The following is a 21,912-nucleotide window of genomic DNA, read 5'->3' as shown; positions in this document are numbered from 1 at the left end:
GGCTAACATAACACCAAGAGGCATCCCATAAAGGAACTGCTTACCCTAACATTAAGCTCTGCTTAGTACCACGTATTAATGGGAAGACTGAAGTGATATTATATGAAGAGGTGACAGGTCAATTTGGATGACCGAGAGGGCATTAAAGCACCTTCCAACTATACTGTGATGACCTAAAGGTCAAGACTTACCTGTGTTTTCGCAGGTATGTTTCTAGTGTTTCTAAGAGACAACTAGAGTCAATTAAAACTACTTCATCCCTGCATTCTTGGGACATTAGTTCCCAGACGTCCATCCAACAACCTCTGCAGAAAGAAACAAGTATTAGTGAAAAGGAGGAATATATAAGGGTAAAACATTTAAAAAAAAGGCAGAGTAAAGGATTGCTTGATTTTACCTGGCTGTTCCCTGGAAAGGTCCATAATGGAAAATGATCCTACACTTGCTGTCCTTCCTGTGGTCTTCACTACTTCTCTTATCTGTACTTAACTTCTCTGAACTGACACTGCTACTGCTCCCTTCACTGTAGTACAGTATAGTACAAAGCTTAGTGACACTGAGATAATCTGAAGGAATAATTTCTATAGTCTAAATTAAAATCAAGAACTCTTTAATACTTATATTATTAGTAGATTAAGTTTGCAAATTTGTATATAATTACATATTAATTTTAACCAAATTAAAGTGTTATTTAAACATATGCTCATATCTTTATATATAAATTTTTGCTCAACTATTAAATTTATCTGACACAACTTAACATTTACATTTATCAAGATACATCTCATTACGATACTAAGCATTTTATGAGCAAATCTACTTGGAATGCTTTAAAGTCAACAGGGCTAAAAAATATTACATTTTCACCTACAAAATGGATCAATCTTCCAAAAATTATAAATTCTAACAAGTTTTGATCTACTTAATGTGATTTTATAGCTAACCCATGGCAACAAAACTCTTATCTACCTTCACATTTATAAGTAGCTGGGGGGTAAAAAAAAATCACAGATTAATCTAATTACAGTAAACAAATTTTTACATATACTAAAATAAAGATAGCACACGAAGATGACCACTTTATACAACTTGTATCAGTAAATACTATACAAATAATTTAAAAATTACTAAAAATTTCCCAGACTCTCCTTCCCCCACAGGTTTCAGTATAGCGCTGGTCATGCATTTTGCTTTGTTGCAGATGTGCATTCCAGGAGAAATGTGTGTCTATATTCCATTCAATGATAGTCTTCTTGGTATTTCATGATTCTGAACAACTGGCTCCTGCCTGTTCTGCAGGTCTCACTACAGTCCTAGGAATTCACTACCTTGGATGCCTGAGATGGAAAAACCTCTGAATCTTTACTTAACCTACTCTATATAGCTAAATAGGTATTTCTCAACTCCCTGCCCACCACCTAAGGTCATATGTACAATGCAGCTCCCTATTCCCTGTCACAAGGGCTCAGGCAAGGTTCAGCAATGTAACTTGAAACAAAAACCTCAACCACTGCTCTGCCTTCCATGTTCCATCCTTCCACTCTTGACTTCCATATTTCCTCTTTTTCTAATTGTGCTTGAGTGACCCATAATCTCCTAAAACTGATTAACCCTCAAACTCAAGTTCTCACAGTTGAGAAAAAGGCTCATGAAATCAGAGGCTGGGGAATGACTATTATATTAGAACATGAAAGCATTAATCTAAAAAATACTTTTAAAAAATGCCCCAGCTCAAATCAAAATTTTATCCACAGTCTCTCTCAGCTCAATGTCTTTATATCACTCCTTCCTTTCAAGATCAAGCTTTCTGAGAAAGAAATCTTTGCACTCCTACACTTTCCACTCACAGATTAATCCATTACACCTTAGACTGCATTCATTGTTCTGCCCATTCTGATCTGGATTGTTTTCATTCAACTGCAGATCTGCTCATCAAGATCACCAATTATTACAGTGTTGCTATATCCAATGGACACTTCTGGGTCCTTGATGACTCAGCAGCACTCAATACAGCTAACCAGAGTCCCCCTGAAACACTCTTTTCCTATGGCTTCCTCCTATCTCTCTGGCCACTCTCAAGTTTCTTTACTGGCTTCTTTTCTACCAATAAACTAAATTCCTCAGCATTTTTCTCTCTTACTCTACTCTCTCTATAGGTAGATTTTATAAATACCGCTAAGATAATCTTCAGTCATCAGCTACAGGCCTACAAGTGGAGCCTAAACTTTTCCTTTGGATCTCAAACTTACTCCCAGCCAGACAATAACTTGGGGTTACTTGCATGGATACAAGAACATTCTCCGGAAGGCTGAGCTGGATTGTTGCCACTGATTAGGTTATAACCTAATCAACTGTTAATACTTCCCTGGAGAAAGTCTAACAGAAAGAGGGGGGGTGGGTAACAATGCAAACATGTAAAATGGAGTCACAGTAGCATACAATGGCGGAACCATCCAAAGTGGAGGAGAGGGAGTCTTGGCTAAGTACATTGTACTCCCTGGCCTGCTATCCATGCTTCTGGGAATAACTGAAGCTACCTTAGGAGACAGTGCTCAAGATCAACTCATACTGATTCCATAACTCAGCAAACCACCTTCTAAAACATTTGGCTTCTGATGTAGCAGGGTGATAGCTGAAGGAGAATGTGAGGAAGTTTGTGGAGGTTTGGTTTTCGTTTTAAACCGAACGACAGGAAAACATAGTTGTATGCCAATTTAACAAAAGTAGGTAACTTAATAATAAACTTAATGATAAAGCAAAGTCATTGAGAACAAGAGGAGATGGAATCCAGAGCAAAAGTAGAAGAACTGATCTTTGAAGGAAGGTGGCAATGAGCAGATATGTAAGATATTGAGATGTCTATTGATCTTTGGTTCCTCAATGAAGAATATTCATAATAAAAAAACCCAGAAGACAGTCTTTTATAATACAATACAGCTCTGTGGCTTTGGCTAACAAGACATTCAGATAAAGGTTACTGTCTCATGAGAAAATTAGACTGAATTTTACTTTCAAAAAGTTAGGAAATCTCGGGGCGCCTGGGTGGCGCAGTCGGTTAAGCGTCCGACTTCAGCCAGGTCACGATCTCGCGGTCCGTGAGTTCGAGCCCCTTGTCAGGCTCTGGGCTGATGGCTCGGAGCCTGGAGCCTGTTTCCGATTCTGTGTCTCCCTCTCTCTCTGCCCCTCCCCCGTTCATGCTCTGTCTCTCTCTGTCCCAAAAATAAATAAAAAACGTTGAAAAAAAAAGTCAGGAAATCTCTATAAAGATATTGGTAAACAAGGTACATAAAATAACAATTTTCTTTAGATAACCACTTTAGGTTGTACAGAGCTTTCCTGAGTTCAGAGAACTCTCACAGAGATATCATGTAGTTGGTGATTCTTGTCAGGATCCTGATTCTAACAAATCCACGTAAGAAGACATTTTTAGAGACAGCTGGGAAAATCTAAACTGGGTATTAGATTATTATAGTTAATTTGGTTAAGTGTTATAATGGCACTGTCATTACCAAAAAAATGTCCACGTGTTTAGAGATGGATGTAGAAATATGTAGGAGTAAAATAGCATGATGCCTGGGACTTATTTTAAAATACTTCTGCAAAGAAAAAGATGGATAAATAAAACAAATGTGACAAATCTTGATAACACTACTGAATCTGGGTGAAGATATCTGGGAAGTGGGGGCAGCGGTTCTTAAATAGTCTCTCTACTTTCCTATGTGTTTGGCAGTTTTCATAATAAAATTTTTAAAAAATTTGTTTCTGAGTATAGGGGAAAAAAATTCTTAATAGATTATTAACATACCACTACCTGGTCTTCCAGGTCTTTTTATCAGGAAGAAAAATATCTACACAACAATGATATCAACAATACCAACAAGATATTAAAAAACTAATTTTTTTTAAGTAATTCAGAAATATAGTTTTCATACCATCCCATTCACTTCAAAACAAAAGTTACTTCTTAGAAACCTCCTTCAAATTTCATGGCTTTCACTACTCTCAACCTCAAGCAATTTTGTAAGCAGTAAATGTGACAATGTGCTGGGAGATGGGGGCAAAAGCAGCCCTGGGCATTGTAGAAAAGAAGAAAACTGCAAATTACATAAATACATATGACTACAACTAATCCAAGGTTTTTTTTTAATCCTTGATAAATTATTAGGGAGACCTAGAGATAAGAAAGACAAGAAAAATAATTTACACATTATGACTATCATATAGATCAAAAAATGATATATATCACTACTTTGAAAAACTTAGTATTAACTAAATAAATTTCCATAAAGATCTCCAACCTCCTTCCTCTGTAATATATTTAACAGAAGGAAAAAAAAAAAAACTTCAAAAGAAAAAAATCAGACCTATATTGAGACCCTACCCTACACAGTCTCAATGCAAAAAGGCTGTATAGAATTAGAAGACAGATTTATTTTAACCTATGTTATAGTGTAACTAATAAACTAGTTGAATATTTTTTCTTTCTACTAAATGCGATCAACATTTACAATCTTAACAATTACAAAACATCTTAATAGTTGATTCTACTTACCCCAAAGGTTTTGGTTTGTGTGTATCTAAGGAGTGCAACTGACATCTCTTGTTCTTTTTACTTTTTGGAATAGCATCTATCATGTCGTTTAGTTTGGACCTAATCAAAAATAAATCATTAAAAGTCTGATTAACATTCATTTGTCTTTAGAATTTTCAAAATCTCTACTTACTACCTTTAAAAAAATTTTTTTTAACGTTTACTTATTTTTGAGAGACACAGAGAGACAGGGCATGAGCGGGGGAGAAGCAGAGAGAGAGTGAGACATAGAATCTTAAGCAGGCTCCAGGCTCTGAGCTGTCAGCACAGAGCCTGATGTGGGGCTCGAACTCATGGACTGCGAGATCATGACCTGAGCTGAAGTCGGATGCTTAACCGACTGAGCCACCCAGGCACCCCTTGTACTTACTACCTTTTAGTGAGAAGTATATTTGAAGTATTGTAGACATATCCCTTAACTTGAAAATTTCTCATCAAACAAATGCTAACCCAGAAGAGTCTGTATACTTGTCCTCTCCATTCCATTCCCAGGCTGTCAGTATGTTGGAAGAGACCTGTGCTATTCAATGTACTCACTCCCCTAGACTGTATCTGTCTCATTCACCCCTGCATCTGCACTGTATCCAGCAGTGTGCCTAACACTCAAATATTTTATGACTGATTGCTATCTCTCAACCATCTTCCCCTGTGCAAACATTATCTAAATAAGCACTATCCTTGATAAGAAAAAAACCATCAATAGGGGGTGCCTGGGTAGCTGAGTCGGTTGGGCATCCGACTTCAGCTCAGGTCATGACCTCACAGTTCAAGAGTTGGAGCCCCAAATCAGGCTCTGTGCTGACAGCTCAGAACCTGGAGCCTACTTCGGAATCTGTGTCTTCCTCTTCCTCTGCTCCTCTCCTGCTCATACTCACTCTCTCTCTCTCTCTCTCTCTCTCTCAAAAAGGAATAAAAAATTTAAAAAATTCTAAAAAAAAAAAAAAAAGCCATCAACAAAAATTTTGTGCAAATATAGAAATGTGTACAGCTAATATCCACACCCTGCATGCAACCAATCAGCAAAGCCTGTCAACTCTAACTTTTGAATATATCCAGAATCAAATCACTTATCACCTCCACCATTACCACTCTGGTCCAACTCGTCTCTCTCACCTAGCCAACTGCAACAGCTGGCCTCCCAAATGGTCTCCTTGCTTCCACCTTTTGCGTTTACATTCTAGGCTTAGTAGCTGGAGTGATGTTTTCAAAACAAAAATCACAGTATGTTACTTCTCTGTTCAAAAACGTTCCAACGCTTTTCTGAGGCAGAGTAAAATTCCAAAGTCTCTACCATCACCTCTAAACAGAGTTTGGTCTTCAGACCTCTTCTCTTTTCCTATTTACTCACACTTTGGTGACCATTTGATCTTATGGGTCTAAATTATGTACGTATGCATACATATAGCTCAAATACTGTATGTATAGTTTAAATATGATATACATACGCTGATGACACCGTTTTTATCTCTAGAGCAGACCTCTCTAAACTCTACCTGGATGTCCAATTGGTATCTCAAACTTAACATGTCCAAAAGTGAGCTCTGCAAAATTGCTCCTCCTAGTCTTACCCTTCTCAGTAATGGAAACCATTTGTCCTGTTCTTTATTCTTGATCCTGAGATCAAGACCTGAGGCTGAGATCAAGGGTTGGATGCTTAACCCACGAAGCCACCGACGCACCCCAGTCCTGTTCTTTAGATCCCAAATCTGAGAATCATCCCTGATGCCTTCCTCCATATCCATTCTATCCAAAAAATCCTACTGGCTCATTCCTCAAAATATATCCAGGATCCAACCATTTCTTATTACCTTTGTGACCACCATACTGGTCATCATTATCTCTTGCACGGACTATTAAACGGCTTTTCTTTCTCTGCCCTTCAACCACCCTTCCACTTATTCTTGACACAGAGATCAAAGTAAACCAAAATTCAAGTCAGACCATGTTACTCCTCTACTCAAAACACTCCCAAATCTTCCAGTCTTACTTAGAGTAAAAAACAATAAAAGGGGCACCTGGGTAGCTCAGTTGGTTAACTGTCCCACTCTTGGTTTTGGCTCAGATCATGAACTCATTCATGGTCCATGGGATCAAGCCTCAAGATAGGCTCTGTGCTGGCAACACAGAACCTGCTTGGGATTCTCTCTCCTCTCTCTCTTCCCCTCCCCCACCCCAGCTCTCCCTCTCAAACGTTAAAAAAGCAACAACAAAAACTCAGGATGGCACTACATAAGTAGGCTTTTTATTACTCCTCTGATCTCACCCTTTTATGTTTATTTTTGAGAGAGAACACGTGTGCACATGTGCAAGCGGAGGAGGGGCACAGAGAGAGGGAGACAGAGAATCTGAAGCCGGCTCTGTACTGACATCAGGCAGCCAATGCAGAGCTCGAACTCACAAATGATGACATCACGGCCTGAGCCAAAGTTGGACGCTTAACCAACTGAGCCACCCAGGTGACCCTGGTCTCATCTTTTATTACTGTTCCCTTCATTCATCTGGCTCTAGCCACAATGGCTTCCTTACTGTTCTTCAAACAGGCCAGGAAAACTTCAACCTCTGAAACCTTACAATTGCTGGCTCCTTCTCTTCCTTCCCCTGGATATCTACATGGTTTACTTACTCATTTCATTCAAGTCTACATGCAATGTCATTTTATTAGAGAGGCCTTCCCTGATCATCCTCCATATTAAATCCATCCAACCACTCATCTCCTCTACTTGTAACTTAACTGACAGAGCATATATTTGCTTACTGCCTGCCTTTCTTCATATGAGAACAAAAACCATATAGTCATTGGCACACAAAAGATACTCAATAAATTGTTCAAGTTGAACTCAAAGCTTTGCCCCTACCAAATTTAGTAAAAATGCTACCAGTGTTACCAACAAAGTCATCTTCCCCTCATTGATTATACTTACCCATGTACATAAAATAAGGTATAAAGCTTCTTTGCATCAGTCATGCAGCTTCGAGTTACAGACAGGACTCCCTTGGGGCCTACTGTCAGGGGTTCAAGGGCAGGATTTCCAGACTCTACAAGCTGGGAAAAGAGGCGCTCCACACTGCGACGACAACCAACACATGGGACAAGCTGAGAAAGTGCACTCAATACTTCCCGTGATGTCACCACCATGGCAATACTTAGATCTTGCTGCTTAAGCATACTATGTCGCTGAAAGAGAAAGAAAGAAAATTGAAGAACAGTCCTTGAGACATAAAATTTCTCTTGACTACTTCTGGTTCCTATTTTTGTGTAGTAAGTACAACCTGGAAAGGGCTTGTGATCTCTATCTGCAACTGAGTCAGAAAAATAAGTCGGCTTTCTCCATGGTGTACTGAATTTGCTCCACAAAGCTCCTGTTTTGGCAATTAAGGTATAAAAAACTCCGCTTAGCCTGTCAGGACTTAACAGTATGTGCCCCAGCATGGTGAAAAGCAGCCCTGGATCTGGAAATTTAGTGTTTGTTCACTGAGTATTAAGCTTAGTACACTCACTTGAAATAAAAATTTTAAAAGGCAGAAAATAAAGGAACAACACAGCTTTGCCATGTCTTCCTCTCAACTTTTAACAACACACTATGTTTAGCTACAGGAATCAGGTTAGGATGATGATCATGTACAGCAGCAATTCTCAACCTGGAGGTATGGGCAGGTGTTTTACGGATTAGTAGGAAAGAACAAGGCCTATTTTACCCATGTAGTGAGTAACTAAAATGCTGGTGCAGCATATGAATGTTATCTGTTGGTTATGACAAGGTAGAAAAATGACTGAGAATCTCACCACAGCTGTAGAGAAACGGGCAAAACTCTAGTAAATAACTTTTACCCGGATGGAGTTAGTTATACTACAAATAATGCTTCCAGCTTTACAAAAAAGGATGGGAAAGTAAGATACTCCTAAGAATTTTCTCACAGTTACCATCAACCTTTCATTTTCCAAAGTAGAAAAAGAATTTTGAAGTAACAATTTACCTTCCATTATCTTGATTACATACAGGGTTTTATAAAATATCACAGTTTAAAAATTAAATAAAAATCAAAAAAATTAAATAAAAATCATAAAATTTGCAGCACAGGATTTTTTTTTCTTTTTTTTACTTGAACAAACAATCACTACAGAAGAAAAACAACAAGTTCTCAATGAAAAGTTATATACTTTACCTTTCAAAAACAAGCAAAGATGGCTTGGTGAAACTAAAGCCTTAGGGACACAGAAAATGATAACATCACCAAATCTCGTTCACATTAACAGCAACATAAATATATTCATTGTCGCACTAGTGAAAGAAAGCAATTTCAGTGCAATCTTAAGGCCTAGAGAGTCCTAGGTATTAGTACTTAAAACTAAAATTTTAAATGACTCTTCAAAACACACACATACACCATTTAAAACATTGATTTTTTAAAATATTACCTGAATAAACTGCTTTAGTTGTGCACTATTATTTTGATGCCCATCGAGATTTAGTACGTTGTCAGGAAATTCCATCACCATCTTAATATGCAAAAGAATGAAAATCAATTATTTTATCTTCTTTGAACACATGCTACAAACTATTTTATAAACTCCTAGGACAGAAATAGACCCCTAAAGCAGGATTTGCATATCCCGGTCCTGCCCCGTCAAAAAAAGTTAGAAACAAAACAAAACAAAAACTCAAGTTATCCACATTTCTAAAGCCAGAAATGGTATAGTAATTAGAAGCAAGGACACCGAAGTCAGGCAAACAAGAGTTCAACTCCCAGCTCTACCACTTACAATCTAGGTTGTAACTCTGGCAAGTTACTTAACCTGTTTGATTCTAAGCTTCCTCATTTGTAAAATGAGTTTAAGTAATAATGTTTAAGATCTCATAGAGTAGGTTGTGAGGATTAAATTACATTTAAAAGTGTTTGTTGCAGTGCCCAATAATAACATTTAATAAGTAAAATAACCTGATATCTTACATTAGACAAGCATATTTTTAGCTGTTTCTTTCAACTACAAAATAGGGTAAATTTTATAATGTAAGTGATCATGGGGCACCTGGGTGGCTCAATCGGTTAAGTGTCTGACTTCAGCTCAGGTCATGATCTCACGGGTTCATGAGTTCAAGCCCAGCGTGGGCTCTGTGCTGACAGCTCAGAGCCTGAAGCCTGCTTCAGATTCTATGTCTGCCTCTCTCTCTGCCCCTCCCCCGCTCAGGCTCTCTGTCTCAAAAATAAATAAACACTAAAAAAAAAAAATTGTTTTTTTTATAATGTAAATGACCATATACACAATATATGAAATACTCAGAACAGTACCGGGCACATACTAAATGTCTGCTCTGATTATGAACAAAAAGGATATAAGGTATTTATTCAACTGTCAAAATTCCCTGCCAGAGGAAGATCATGGGGAATTACTAATTAGCACATGTCACTTGATCTGTGATACCACTGATTATGAGAAGTACCATAGTTACATACCACTGAGAAAGAGCCATTATAACTGTTAGCTGTCAGCAAATGAAAGAAACATCCCAATTTCAGAGATATTAAAACGTGGGGGCAAATAAAGTATGCCTTTCAAAACAATGAAATAAAGTAACACATTTATATCTTAACTAAAACATTGTTAAAGGTATCAATGTGCTAGGACAAACTTCTATTTCTAGATGACAAGGATCACGAACTCCTACATACTCAGAGTGAAGTCATGATAAAAGACCCATTTGAGACAAAAACAAAACACTACAAATACCCCAACCAGTTGAACATGATCTTAAAACTAATTCCTCCTGCACCAACCAGCACCACAAAGACCTGCTTTTTTAATAGTGGTAACCATTCTTTTTCCTCCACATTAGACATGAGAGCCCTAAAACATACTTGTTCTAACAATAAACTAAAGACTGAACAACAAAGACAAGTGTAAGCAATAGATTGATCTTTTCTTGACTTGATGGGGGGGGGGGGAGTACAGGATATGTGAAGTAGAGACAAGTGGATACGAAGGACGGACAATGATGCAAGCAACAACTCAACACTCCAGGACTCCACTATATTTCACAAAACGAAAAACTCCAGGTACAATATGATTCAAATGACTGTATGTGTGCATTTTCTTACAGAAAAAGAAAATACATGATATATTAGATGTGGCCTATCTCTAGGCAGCGAAAAGATAGAGGACTTTTTCCTTTATGTGTTCCTACCTTTCCCAAATTTATTACAATGCACATATACTGTTTATTATCAAGGAGAAAAATTAGTGTTCCTTGCTTCCAATTCTATATTCATTATACTGTACTCAAGAGACATGCTTCCATCTCAATAGCTTTTACTGTTCTGGAAGTTTCTTCCCTCATATAGATTATATATCCAAATCTCATAGGTTCAAGGATCAATTATCGAATTTCAGGTTAATCGACTTCTCTCTAGTTTTCCCTCTCATAGTCTTATTAATGTCTCTAAGAGTGTTAATTAATTACTATTAATATCTCCAAAGAGTAGTAGTAAGAGGGGAAGCCATTTAGCGTAGCTTCATTTACACTGGGTATTGTTCTAAAGAAGCACTTTCATATGCTAACTTTACCAACAGTACTAAGTAAAACTGGTCACTGGTCTGCTTTAACAAGGTGGCCCTAAATGAATTGGTGAGAATGACAGAAATAAATGGGCAAAAAAGTCTAATGATCCATACTATTATATTTAGCAGTGTTTGCTCAAATTAAAAAAAAAAAATTAATAATCCCCAGACTTCCAGCTGAATTACAAAGCTGTAATCATCAAGACAGTATGGTACTGGCACAAAAAATAGACACTAAGATCAATGGGACAGAATAGAGAACCCAGAAATGGACCCACAAATGTATGACCAGCTAATCTTTGACAAAGCAGGAAAGACTATCCAATGGAATAAAGACAGTCTCTTCAGCAAGCGGTGCTGGGAAAACTGAACAGCAACATGCAGAAAAATGAACCAGGACCACTTTCTTAACACCATACACAAAAATAAACTCAAAATGGATGAAAGACCTAAATGTAAGACAGGAACCATCAAAATCCTCGAGGAGAAAGCAGGCAAAAGCCTCTTTGATCCTGACCGCAGCAACTTCTTACTCAACACGTCTCTGGAGGCAAGGGAAAACCAAAGCAAAAATGAACTATTGGGACCTCATCAAGATAAAAAGCTTCTGCACAGTGAAGGAAACAATCAGTGAAACTAAAAGGCAACCGACAGAATGGGAGAAGATATTTGCAAATGACACATCAGATAAATGGTTAGTATCCAAAATCTATAAAGAACTTATCAAACTCAATACCCAAAAAACAATCCAGTGAAGAAATGGGCAAACAACATGAATAGACACTTCTCCAAAGAAGACATCCAGATGGCCAACCGACATATGAAAAATGCTCAACATCATTCACCATCAGGGAAATACAAATGAAAACCAGTGAGATACCACCTCACACCTGTAAGAATGCCTAACATCAACAACTCAGGCAACAACAGATGTTGGCAAGGATGTGGAGAAAGACGATCTCTTTTGCACTGTTGGTGGGAATGCAAACTGGTGTAGCCACTCTGGAAAACAGTATGGAGGTTTCTCAAAAAGTTAAAAATAGAACTACCCTATGACCCAGCAATTGCACTCCTAGGTATTTATCCAAGAGATATAGGTATGCTGTTTTTTTGTTTTTTTTTTTAATTTTTTTTTTTTCAACATTTTTAATTTTTATTTTGGGACAGAGAGAGACAGAGCATGAACGGGGGAGGGGCAGAGAGAGAGGGAGACACAGAATCGGAAACAGGCTCCAGGCTCCGAGCCATCAGCCCAGAGCCTGACGCGGGGCTCGAACTCACGGACCGTGAGATCGTGACCTGGCTGAAGTCGGACGCTTAACCGACTGCGCCACCCAGGCGCCCCTAGGTATGCTGTTTTGAAGGGACACACGCACCCCAATGTTTATAGCAGTACTACGACAACAGCCAAAGTATGGAAAGAGCCCAAATGTCCATTGATGGATGAATGGATACAGATGTGGTATATACATACAATGGAGTATTACTCAGCAATCAAAAAGAATGAAATCTTGCCATTTGCAACTACATGGAAGGAACTAGAGGGTATTATGCTAAGCGAAATTAGAGATACAATGCAGATGAACATAAAGGAAGGGAAGCAAAAATAATATAAAAACAGGGAGGGGAACAAAATATAAGAGACTCTTAAATTTGGAGAACAAACAGAGGGTTACCAGAGGGGTTGGGGGGGGGGGGGATGGGCTAAATGGGTAAGGGGCATTAAGGAATCTACTCCTGAAATCACTGTTCCACTATATGATAATTTGAATGTAAATTTAAAAAGTTAAATTAAAAAATTAATAATCCCAATTATTAGATCCATGAAAACTGGTAGAAGATAAAAAAATAGTTAATAGTACTGAACAGTTAACTCACATTATGTTATCTGGAATCACTACACGGTTTAAAACACAAACAAACTGAACTGTCAAGTCAGAATAAAGGTGTAGGATAAACTTTCAAAGCCATGTAACTTAACAGAACACTGCAAGACACTCAAAATCTACCATGTAAGCAACTAACACCTTGATTTGCATTCTCACCGGTTTGGTACAAATGTATCAAACAATTACATATCTACTGCCACCATAAAAAAGAAAATTAAGATCAAAGCGGCCAATTTAAGGAACAAAGAATGCCTCTTATTTAACCAAATCAAGGTCTCTCCTGCTTGGTTCATAGATGAAATCCTAAATTCTCCGTATAAATGAATTATTTTTATTCTTATCAACTATGTTTTATTGTTTTAATAATTAAAGCAGAGATCAAAGAACAAATCTAACATACTGAGACCTACCAGCTGACCTTTAAAATATATATAGTGTTGGGGCGCCTGGGTGGCGCAGTCGGTTAAGCCTCCGACTTCAGCCAGGTCACGATCTCACGGTCCGTGAGTTCGAGCCCCGCGTCAGGCTCTGGGCTGATGCTCGGAGCCTGGAGCCTGTTTCCGATTCTGTGTCTCCCTCTCTCTCTGCCCCTCCCCCGTTCATGCTTTGTCTCTCTCTGTCCCAAAAATAAATAAAAAACGTTGAAAAAAAAAAAATAAATTAAAAAAAAAAATAAATAAAATATATATAGTGTAGGGGTGTCTGGGTGGCTCAGTCAGTTAAGCATCCAACTCTTAACCCCAGCTCAGGTCACGGTCTCCCGGTTCATGATATGGAGCCCTACATTGGGCTCTGTGGTAATGGTGTGGAGCCTGCTTGGGATTCTCTCTCTCCCTCTCTGCCCACCCCCTCTCCAAATAAACTTTAAATAAAAATACGTATTATTTAATGGGATAATACCTGCATTGGGAATCCTTTCTAAAAGGTACAACAATGGACAGGGTGAAAAAAATTTAATGCTCATTTCAGATCATTTCATTTTCATCAAACTAGTAAAGATAAATGTCAAGATTGGGTCTATTACCGTGTTTTTCCTGTGTTTCACTGGTTTGGATAATTCTAAATTTTCTCTTGTACTTAATCTATACCACCCTGGTTACAAACTCTGCACTTAATATTTTAAGTGTCCTTGCCTTTCAAACACTTACAGTAATGGCTTTTTACCTTGCTGTTTTCTGGCCAATCACTACATGCTCTTTTTTTTTTTTTTTTTTTTTTTTTCCAACGTTTATTTATTTTTGGGACAGAGAGAGACAGAGCATGAACGGGGGAGGGACAGAGAGAGAAGGAGACACAGAATCGGAAACAGGCTCCAGGCTCTGAGCCATCAGCCCAGAGCCTGACGCGGGGCTCGAACTCACGGACCATGAGATCGTGACCTGGCTGAAGTCGGACGCCTAACCGACTGCGCCACCCAGGCGCCCCACTACATGCTCTTTAATGTTGAGAGAAGACAGTAAGAAAAAAGGAAAAAGAGAAGGCAAAGAGGATAGTAGCACTATTTTTCCCCATTCTTTAAAACCACTTCCTTGACTTAATATTCAGTTTCTAGGTTACCTAGAGGAAGACAGTCATGTAAAATATTTCAGGTGTGGTTTCACAGAGGCATCATTAGTGTTCTGCTTCATGATGAGGCTGCCTATCCCTAGCTAGCCAAAAATAGAACCAGTCACTGTCCTGCAATTACTGTCTTATAAAGTTTATTGAATCCATCACCCACTTTCACTCTTGAATATCTGTCCTGACCATAAATAATCTGTTTTTAGCACATTTTCACAAGCTCTAACCAACAGTATTAAATTTTTATTTATTATTTAGCTTTACTTTTTTATTTCATCCTCACAGGTATTTATAACATCTATCGCCTCTGGTAAAATCAATTAAATACCTAAGAGTTGTAAGAAAACACTAAGTACTAAATTTAACAAATGCTAAACACCTAATCCCCAAGTGGATATGCCACCATTTATTATGTTTTAATGTCTTTGTTAAAAACCATTATCAAGGTCACACCTGATGGCTCAGTTGGTTAAGCATCCCACTCTTCATTTTGGCTCAGGTCACTATCTCACAATTCTTGAGAACGAGCCCCATGCAGGACTCTGCACTGACAGAACAGATCCTGCTTGGGATTCTCCACCTCTCTCTGCACCTCCCCTGCTTGCTCTCCCTTTCTCTCAAAATAAATAAATATACTTAAAAAATTATCAGGGGTGTCTAGGTGGCTCAGTCCATTAAGCGTCCATCTCTTGATTTCGGCTCAGGTCATGATCTCATGGTCCGAGCCCCACGTAGGGCTCTGCATTGACAGTGTGGAGCCTTCTTGGGATTCATTCATTCTCTCTCTCTCTCTCTCCCCCCCTCCCCCCATGCTCTCTCTCTAAAAATAAATAAGCTTAAAAAAATATTATCTAAGTCTTTAGTCCACTTAGATTATTTGAATTAGGAGAGTAAACTGCATCCCAGCAATATTGTAGCAATTTGACAGCATGTGTCAAGAACTTTATAAAAGGTTCTTATCCTTTGATCCAGTAACTGTAGTTCCAAAGCCTGAGGAAAAAAAAACTTTAATGGAGAAATTTATGCCTTATTTATATCCCTATAGCATTATTCATAGTAAAAAATAGAATCATCCCTATATCCACAAAGGAAAAATGATTAAATTATGGAATGTTACACAACAAACTACTACATGGTCAGTAAAGCTACTTGGGGATGCCTGGGTGGCTCAGTTGGTTGAGCATCTCACTCTTGATTTCAGCTCAGGTCATGACCTCAGGCAGTGAGATGGAGCCCTGCACTGGGGTCTTTGCTAACAGTGTGGGGCCTGCTTGGGATTTTCTCTCTCTCCCTTTCTCTCCGTACCTCCCCTGCTCATGCCTGCTCTCCCTCAAAATAAGCAAACATTGGAGAAAAAAAAAAAGGTGCTTAAGAATGAGAAGAGTAAATGTCCTCAGTATTACATTCAGCAAAAAAAGCGAGATATAAAATGTTCTAGTAGACAATACATTTCAACTCTGTATCTATGTGTCTTTGACTAGAATTACAGCAAATGCTGCTATATCCTTAGTTATCTCTGGGAAGCAGAATTAAGGAGAATTTTTTTGTTATATGGTAATTTTTAAAGACTACTTTGTAAGGATATAAATTTTGACTATTCTTTTAAAAACTACTCACTTGAAAACTATAATTCTTCAAAAATGTCTCTAAAATAAAATCTGTAATCTGTCCATCTGCTATTTTATAATTCTAGTAACACAAAAAGAATTTTGGCCATATAGCATACCACTTTTATAAATATTCCACTAGCTTACTTATTTGGTATTTTTTAAATACACTTATATCAGCACTGTACTCTAGTATTCAAACCACAAAATTACAAAATGAGTCTTAAATGTGGATTCAACATGCCACATAAGAGGAGGCTACTTCCTCATATACAAGCTTCTCGATTTTATTTTACAAATCCTAAGGTAAAATCACAGGTTGAACTAAGGATAGAAGTTTCAGCTTCTGTTACCAAAACAATACAACATCTGTACCTGAATTGTGAAAGTTGTAACCAGGCTTAACACCTAGGTCCTAACAAAATTCTAAAACCACTTTAAAGATCACACAATGTTTTTTCAATACCTACGGACCCTAAGAACAAAGACCAGACCAAACGTTAACTTCAGGGATACACTGCCATCAAACTATCAGTGGACCAGTGAGAGCATAAACTTCTGCTACAGGCATCTTCCCTCCTTCTTCCCCAACAGGTGTTTGCTCTGTATTCTTAAGTAGTATTTGGTAGAACAGTTCTGAAAGAAACTTATTTTCTTAAATATAATGCATTCTTGACAAGAATTTTCACTAAGCACCATTCAGGGACTATGCACAAGTTCTGAGACAAAACAATTAATATTCCCACTCATTCCTAGTGACAAAAACCAATCTAAAGCCAAGAAAAACTGTACCTTTTGCTAAATTAATGCTATTGTAAGATATTTAAATTAAATAATCCTAAATTTTATTTGCTTTGGCCACAAGTCCACAATACAATAAAAGCAAAACTCAACTACCAGGTTCAATCCAATCCCAACTTCTCTGGAGAAATAAGTACAATAATATACCACAGTGCAAGGTTCCATCTTTTTCTATGGAAAATTTTAGAAATTAATACCACTGTACAGAGAATATAAAAACACCCACTGCTTTAAAGTTCTATATGACAGATGTATCAAAGCTGCATTCACACAAAAGGTGGTTATGTGACATAAGGAGAGAATCAGTGTCTATAAAAACTCAAATTTATGTTGGTTTCCCCTATGTTTTGATATCATACATTCAAAAGTAATCTTATGTCTAAACCCATAAGATTTTTTTTTAAACATCAAAGACATTCTGGGACAATAATCATAGAAGATTGATACCAAACTATGGTGCTCTAGAAAAAGTGTTTGTGTTAGAGTTGGAAGAGAAAAAAGTAACAAATGAACATCTATTATTTTTCAAATTGAGAAATGCCATCATTTCATTTGATCAGAGTGCTTGTTTTTTTTTCTAACTTAAAATACAATTCCGTTACACTTTTAATGCAAAAAATGCAGAAATCATAACCAAGATATACAAGCACTTTCAAATGCACCAACACAAATTCTATTTACCTTATGTCAGGCCAAATCTACCTTTTTCTATGAAAAAAAATATATACGTGGGTAAGTATAGATGCTTTCACTTAAAAAGTTCTAACAAATCAAGTCATTGAATAGCTCTTCTAATCCTTTTAAAAGTACTGCAGCTCAATCAAATTTTAATTGAGACTGGCAAACAGAAAGGCATAGAGTGGCAGCTCTACAATGACTTGCATTTTATATAAAATTTGAAAAAACTTCGATATTTGCCCAAAAAATTCAACAACAAAACAGAACTGCCTCTGAAAAACAGAAAGGTACAGTTAATAAGGCAAATGTGATAATATGAAAAGACTGAGTTACACCTATCAAAACAGGCAAATGTATAATACAAAGCTTCAGCATCATCAAAATGCAGATTTCAAAAATATTTGGAAAAGGTTCATTTCATTTCTTAAGAAATAGTGGCAACTGCACTCATTTCCTGTTCAGATTCAATTCAAATTTCTGCCATTTCCTTTCAGAGGAAATAGTACAGCAACACAGGGCAGAGGGTCAGTAATGCTCTACTATCATCAACTCTAAAAAACAAAACTACCCTGAGTGGGTTTTGACACTCAAGATGAGCAATCAGCTTTTTATAATGCTCTTACACATTCAATAATTTTTGCTTCATTAACAAAAGGAGAAAAGGTTACCTGTAAACTAAAAAATAACTATTGCCAAGAAAACCCATTTTGAAGAGTCACGGCTTAGCAATACAATCATTTCAAAGAGTTTTAATATACTGGGCGATATGAGACTATTTGCAATGAAACCAAATCATTTTAGTGAAATCTTTCCTGTACAAGAGCATGTCACTCTGCCCTCAGTAATTATGCTTCTGTAGTGAGCTACAGTATTGAGACAGAAAATATACAGGTAGCAGTGCAGCTGCGACATTTCCAGATAATTAAGACTCCCCGAGGGTAGGTGGATTCTGTAAAGGATAGGCCCTAAACGCCCAGGATCCTTCAACCCCTCTCCGAGACGCATGCTTTGGCAAAAGCAGCGTCTCATAAAGGGGCAGGGGAAAGGAAGAGGGTTCAAAAAGGAAGGAAAACCTGGCGAGAGAGGCTCGAAATGCTTACGGAGCGCTGGGCCTGGAGCCCGCAGAGGTTACCGTGCGACACACTGCAAAGGCGAGTTTGTGGGGCCTGCCGGAGAGAAGGCCTCGCCTAGGAGTTGCAACACACTCTTTCTCCAGTGCGCAGCGCTCGGCCTGGGGGAGGGGGAGGAGGGGAAACAGCTGCCAGGGGAGCGGCGAGCCCGGCCCGGCCCGCTCACCGTGAGAGTGTCGTCTATGTAGAGAGGAATCTGTCTCCTCTCGAAGGGGAACTCCTCCTCCCCGTCCCTGCACACTGCCACCAGTCGCGCCATCGTTCCCGACGCTGCCGTTGCCACCGTCACCACCTCCTCCCAGCTGCCGCCGCTGCTACTGCTGCTCCTGCTGCTGCCGCTGCCGCCTCCTCCCAGCTCCTGCCTGCAACAGCCAAACCCCGCGAGCGTAAGCACCCGCCGCCTCGCAGCACTTTCGCCACGGGGGGGGGAAGGGGGCGGGGGAGGGAGAAGAGCAGGAGGGCACGGGAAAGCGGGACTGCGTTTCCCATCACCCGATTCCACACGCGCTCAGCCAATCAGCGCCGAGCAGCGCCGGGACCCGCCCCCTCGCGCCTCTCGCCCTCCCCAGCCCCCACCCCCGCCGGCCTCCAGTCAGGGTCCAAAGGAGAGGCGGAAGGGACCCATCGGCCCCGGGGCTTCCCCAGCCCGTCACCAGAGTCCCAGCTCTAGGACCCCACCCACGGCCTCAGCACCACAGCCCACCTCCTGCTTTCCGCCGCCGGGGACCCCTTCCTCCCCTTTCTTGGAGCGCCCCGCCCAATCAGTCCCCAGGGCTGCAGTTGCCCGGCACGACCCCGCCCCTGGGAGGGGTCGACCCCGCCTCAGCTCTGCGGAGTCTGTAGAGAGAGGCGCAGACCCCTTCCTCACCCTCCTCGGAAGAGACCTCTCGGTTCTGACCTTCACCGTTTTCCTGGTCGCCTCCCTGACCCCCACCTCTGCTCCCCGTTACCGGCTGACGAGGCCCGCGTAAGGGCCGGCCTTGGCGGGAGCGCGGCTCCGAATGCCGTTTCCTCTCCAGGCTCAGTCAGCCGCTCGCGCCACGGGGAGTGGGGGAGGGAGGGCGGGGGACGTGGGGAGGGTGGGGCAGGGAGGGGCCGAGAACGCTGGGCGGAGCCCCGCCTCCTCTCGCGATACTGTAGACAGACGCTCCCGGGTCGCCTCTTTCGAAATTCTGGTGGAGGGGGCGGGGTGCTCCCCAGGGTACCTAGAGCGTGTTACCGACCCTTTCCCCCGAGTCTAGCTACCCGAATAAATCCGAAGTAGGGCTGCCAGGAGTGAGTAGGCCCAAACCTCTGTCCCTGACCGTAGGGGCCTGGGAACGGCTCTCCCGAGGGCCGAAAGGAGCCGAGCTGAGCTGACTCAGGGCCGACCCAAGGGTCGAGGCCCTGGGAGGACTTCGGTAAGTGGGGAGGAGCTGAGGCTTTCGCAGTCAGTGGTAGCAGAAAGCGAGAGTGAGGGAAGGGGAGACGAGCGTCTGGACAGTAAGAGACAAACTCTGAGCTTGGTTTCCAGGCACTTGACGCCGCTTTCCCTGACACCCTGATTGACCAGGGGCCTGCCGCATCACTGCTTCCCTGATTGAGACTGCGTCAAGATCCCACTGAGGGAAACTATTAAAGTGCTGATAGGTTAGTGTTCTAGTTGCTACACTAGAGGCAACTAGGAGACTATCTGGAAAGTGGCCTGTGTGCAGCCTGGCCAGAGAAACTTCTTTTTTCAACGTTTTTTATTTATTTTTGGGACAGAGAGAGACAGAGCATGAACAGGGGAGGGGCAGAGAGAGAGGGAGACACAGAATCGGAAACAGGCTCCAGGCTCCGAGCCATCAGCCCAGAGCCTGATGCGGGGCTCGAACTCACGGACCGCGAGATCGTGACCTGGCTGAAGTCGGACGCTTAACCGACTACGCCACCCAGGCGCCCCTGGCCAGAGAAACTTCTTGGGCCCGGTTAATATTAACAGGGACACAGGACACGGATTCCCTTGGGCAAAAGTACTGGTACCGGCCAAAGGCCCTTCCCCCGACCCTCTTCTGAGAAGCAGATCCGCTGTAAAGAGGATTCATCTACCCTCTGTGTGCCACCATGTACTCATTTTCTACCTTGAAGGCTTTGGAGGCCTGTTGTAAAACCAAAATAGTTGTTGGGAAGTATTTTGCCTATTAAAGTCTTGACGATTTTAAGGATAAATCCATTTGCTGCTCTTAAAACTAATACTGATGACAGATCTATATTTCCTGGTAGAGTATGCTAGAGCAGTGATACTGATCTTTAAAAAGTATTTTGGTCATCACCTGAAATCTTAGAGACTCACAACAAAAAACCCCACAGTGCATCTTTAGCCATGTTGACTTATGACATTGTGTTGTCACTGTTAGGGTAGGTGACATAATAAACGGAAAGAATCATTGTTCAGTCCCAAAGGTGTGATTATTCAGTGAGTATTATTTATGTCTTTTGGCCATGTTAGGAGAGCAGAACAATATGATAGCTTGGATCCGATAGACAAATAGGAAGTGCGTGCAGCTTTTGACAGGTTAGATTACATAGCCAAAATCTGGACTTTTGGATGTGTCATGTAAAAACATTCCTCTTAGGAAAAAATACTGTGGGTTTTAAGATCTAAAGGTGCTCTTATAAAGAGTAAATTAATGTACCTACTTTATACCTCGTTTTATTTATTTATTTATTTTGAGAGAGAGAAAAAGCACAAGTGGGGGAGGGGCAAAGAGAGAGGGAGAGAGAGAATCCCTAGCAAGTTGTGTGCTGTCAGCACAGAGCCTGATTTCAGGCTTGATCTCACAAAGCGAGAGATCATGACTAGAGCCGAAACCAAGAGTCGGATGCTTAATCTACTGAGCCACCCAGGTGCCCCCCCCCCCCCGCCACTTTGTACCTTTTAAGCTTCCTTTGGATTGTAGTTAGTAAAGGACATTGAAGATGACAAGTTCAATATATAGGTGCTGATTTTAATTACTTTCATTATTGAGCACACACTGGGTACTAGCAAAGAACTGAGTATTCACCCTGGGGATTTAAATCTTAAAAAGGCATTAAAACCCAAATATAAAACATGATGAGACCACAACAGTCTCTTTCC

At 40.2% G+C, this 21,912-nt stretch overlaps 1 protein-coding gene across 7 annotated transcripts in view; it reads right to left on the bottom strand.

Moving 5' to 3' along the window:
* Positions 1–19,865, bottom strand: part of GGNBP2 (gametogenetin binding protein 2) — a 35,615-nt gene extending 15,750 nt beyond the window's left edge. For 2 of the 7 annotated variants that reach the window (XM_058703891.1, XM_058703896.1), the window contains exons 1-7: positions 19,681–19,822; positions 18,979–19,174; positions 9,009–9,089; positions 7,513–7,766; positions 4,553–4,651; positions 398–523; positions 192–305 (exon numbers count right to left, since the gene is read on the bottom strand). In XM_058703891.1, coding sequence (XP_058559874.1) covers positions 192–305; positions 398–523; positions 4,553–4,651; positions 7,513–7,766; positions 9,009–9,089; positions 18,979–19,071 — 767 coding nt within the window. In that variant the 5' untranslated portion in view covers positions 19,072–19,174; positions 19,681–19,822. Of the gene's footprint in view, positions 1–191; positions 306–397; positions 524–4,552; positions 4,652–7,512; positions 7,767–9,008; positions 9,090–18,978; positions 19,175–19,680 lie in introns of all 7 variants that reach the window. The other 5 variants (XM_058703897.1, XM_058703898.1, XM_058703895.1 and 2 more) reach the window with 4 other exon arrangements.
* Positions 19,866–21,912: the final 2,047 nt, after the last annotated feature.

The sequence above is a fragment of the Neofelis nebulosa genome, chromosome 16 (genome assembly GCF_028018385.1).
Source record: "Neofelis nebulosa isolate mNeoNeb1 chromosome 16, mNeoNeb1.pri, whole genome shotgun sequence".
Lineage (NCBI taxonomy): Eukaryota > Metazoa > Chordata > Mammalia > Carnivora > Felidae > Neofelis > Neofelis nebulosa.
This window is presented reverse-complemented; position numbering and strand designations above follow the sequence as displayed.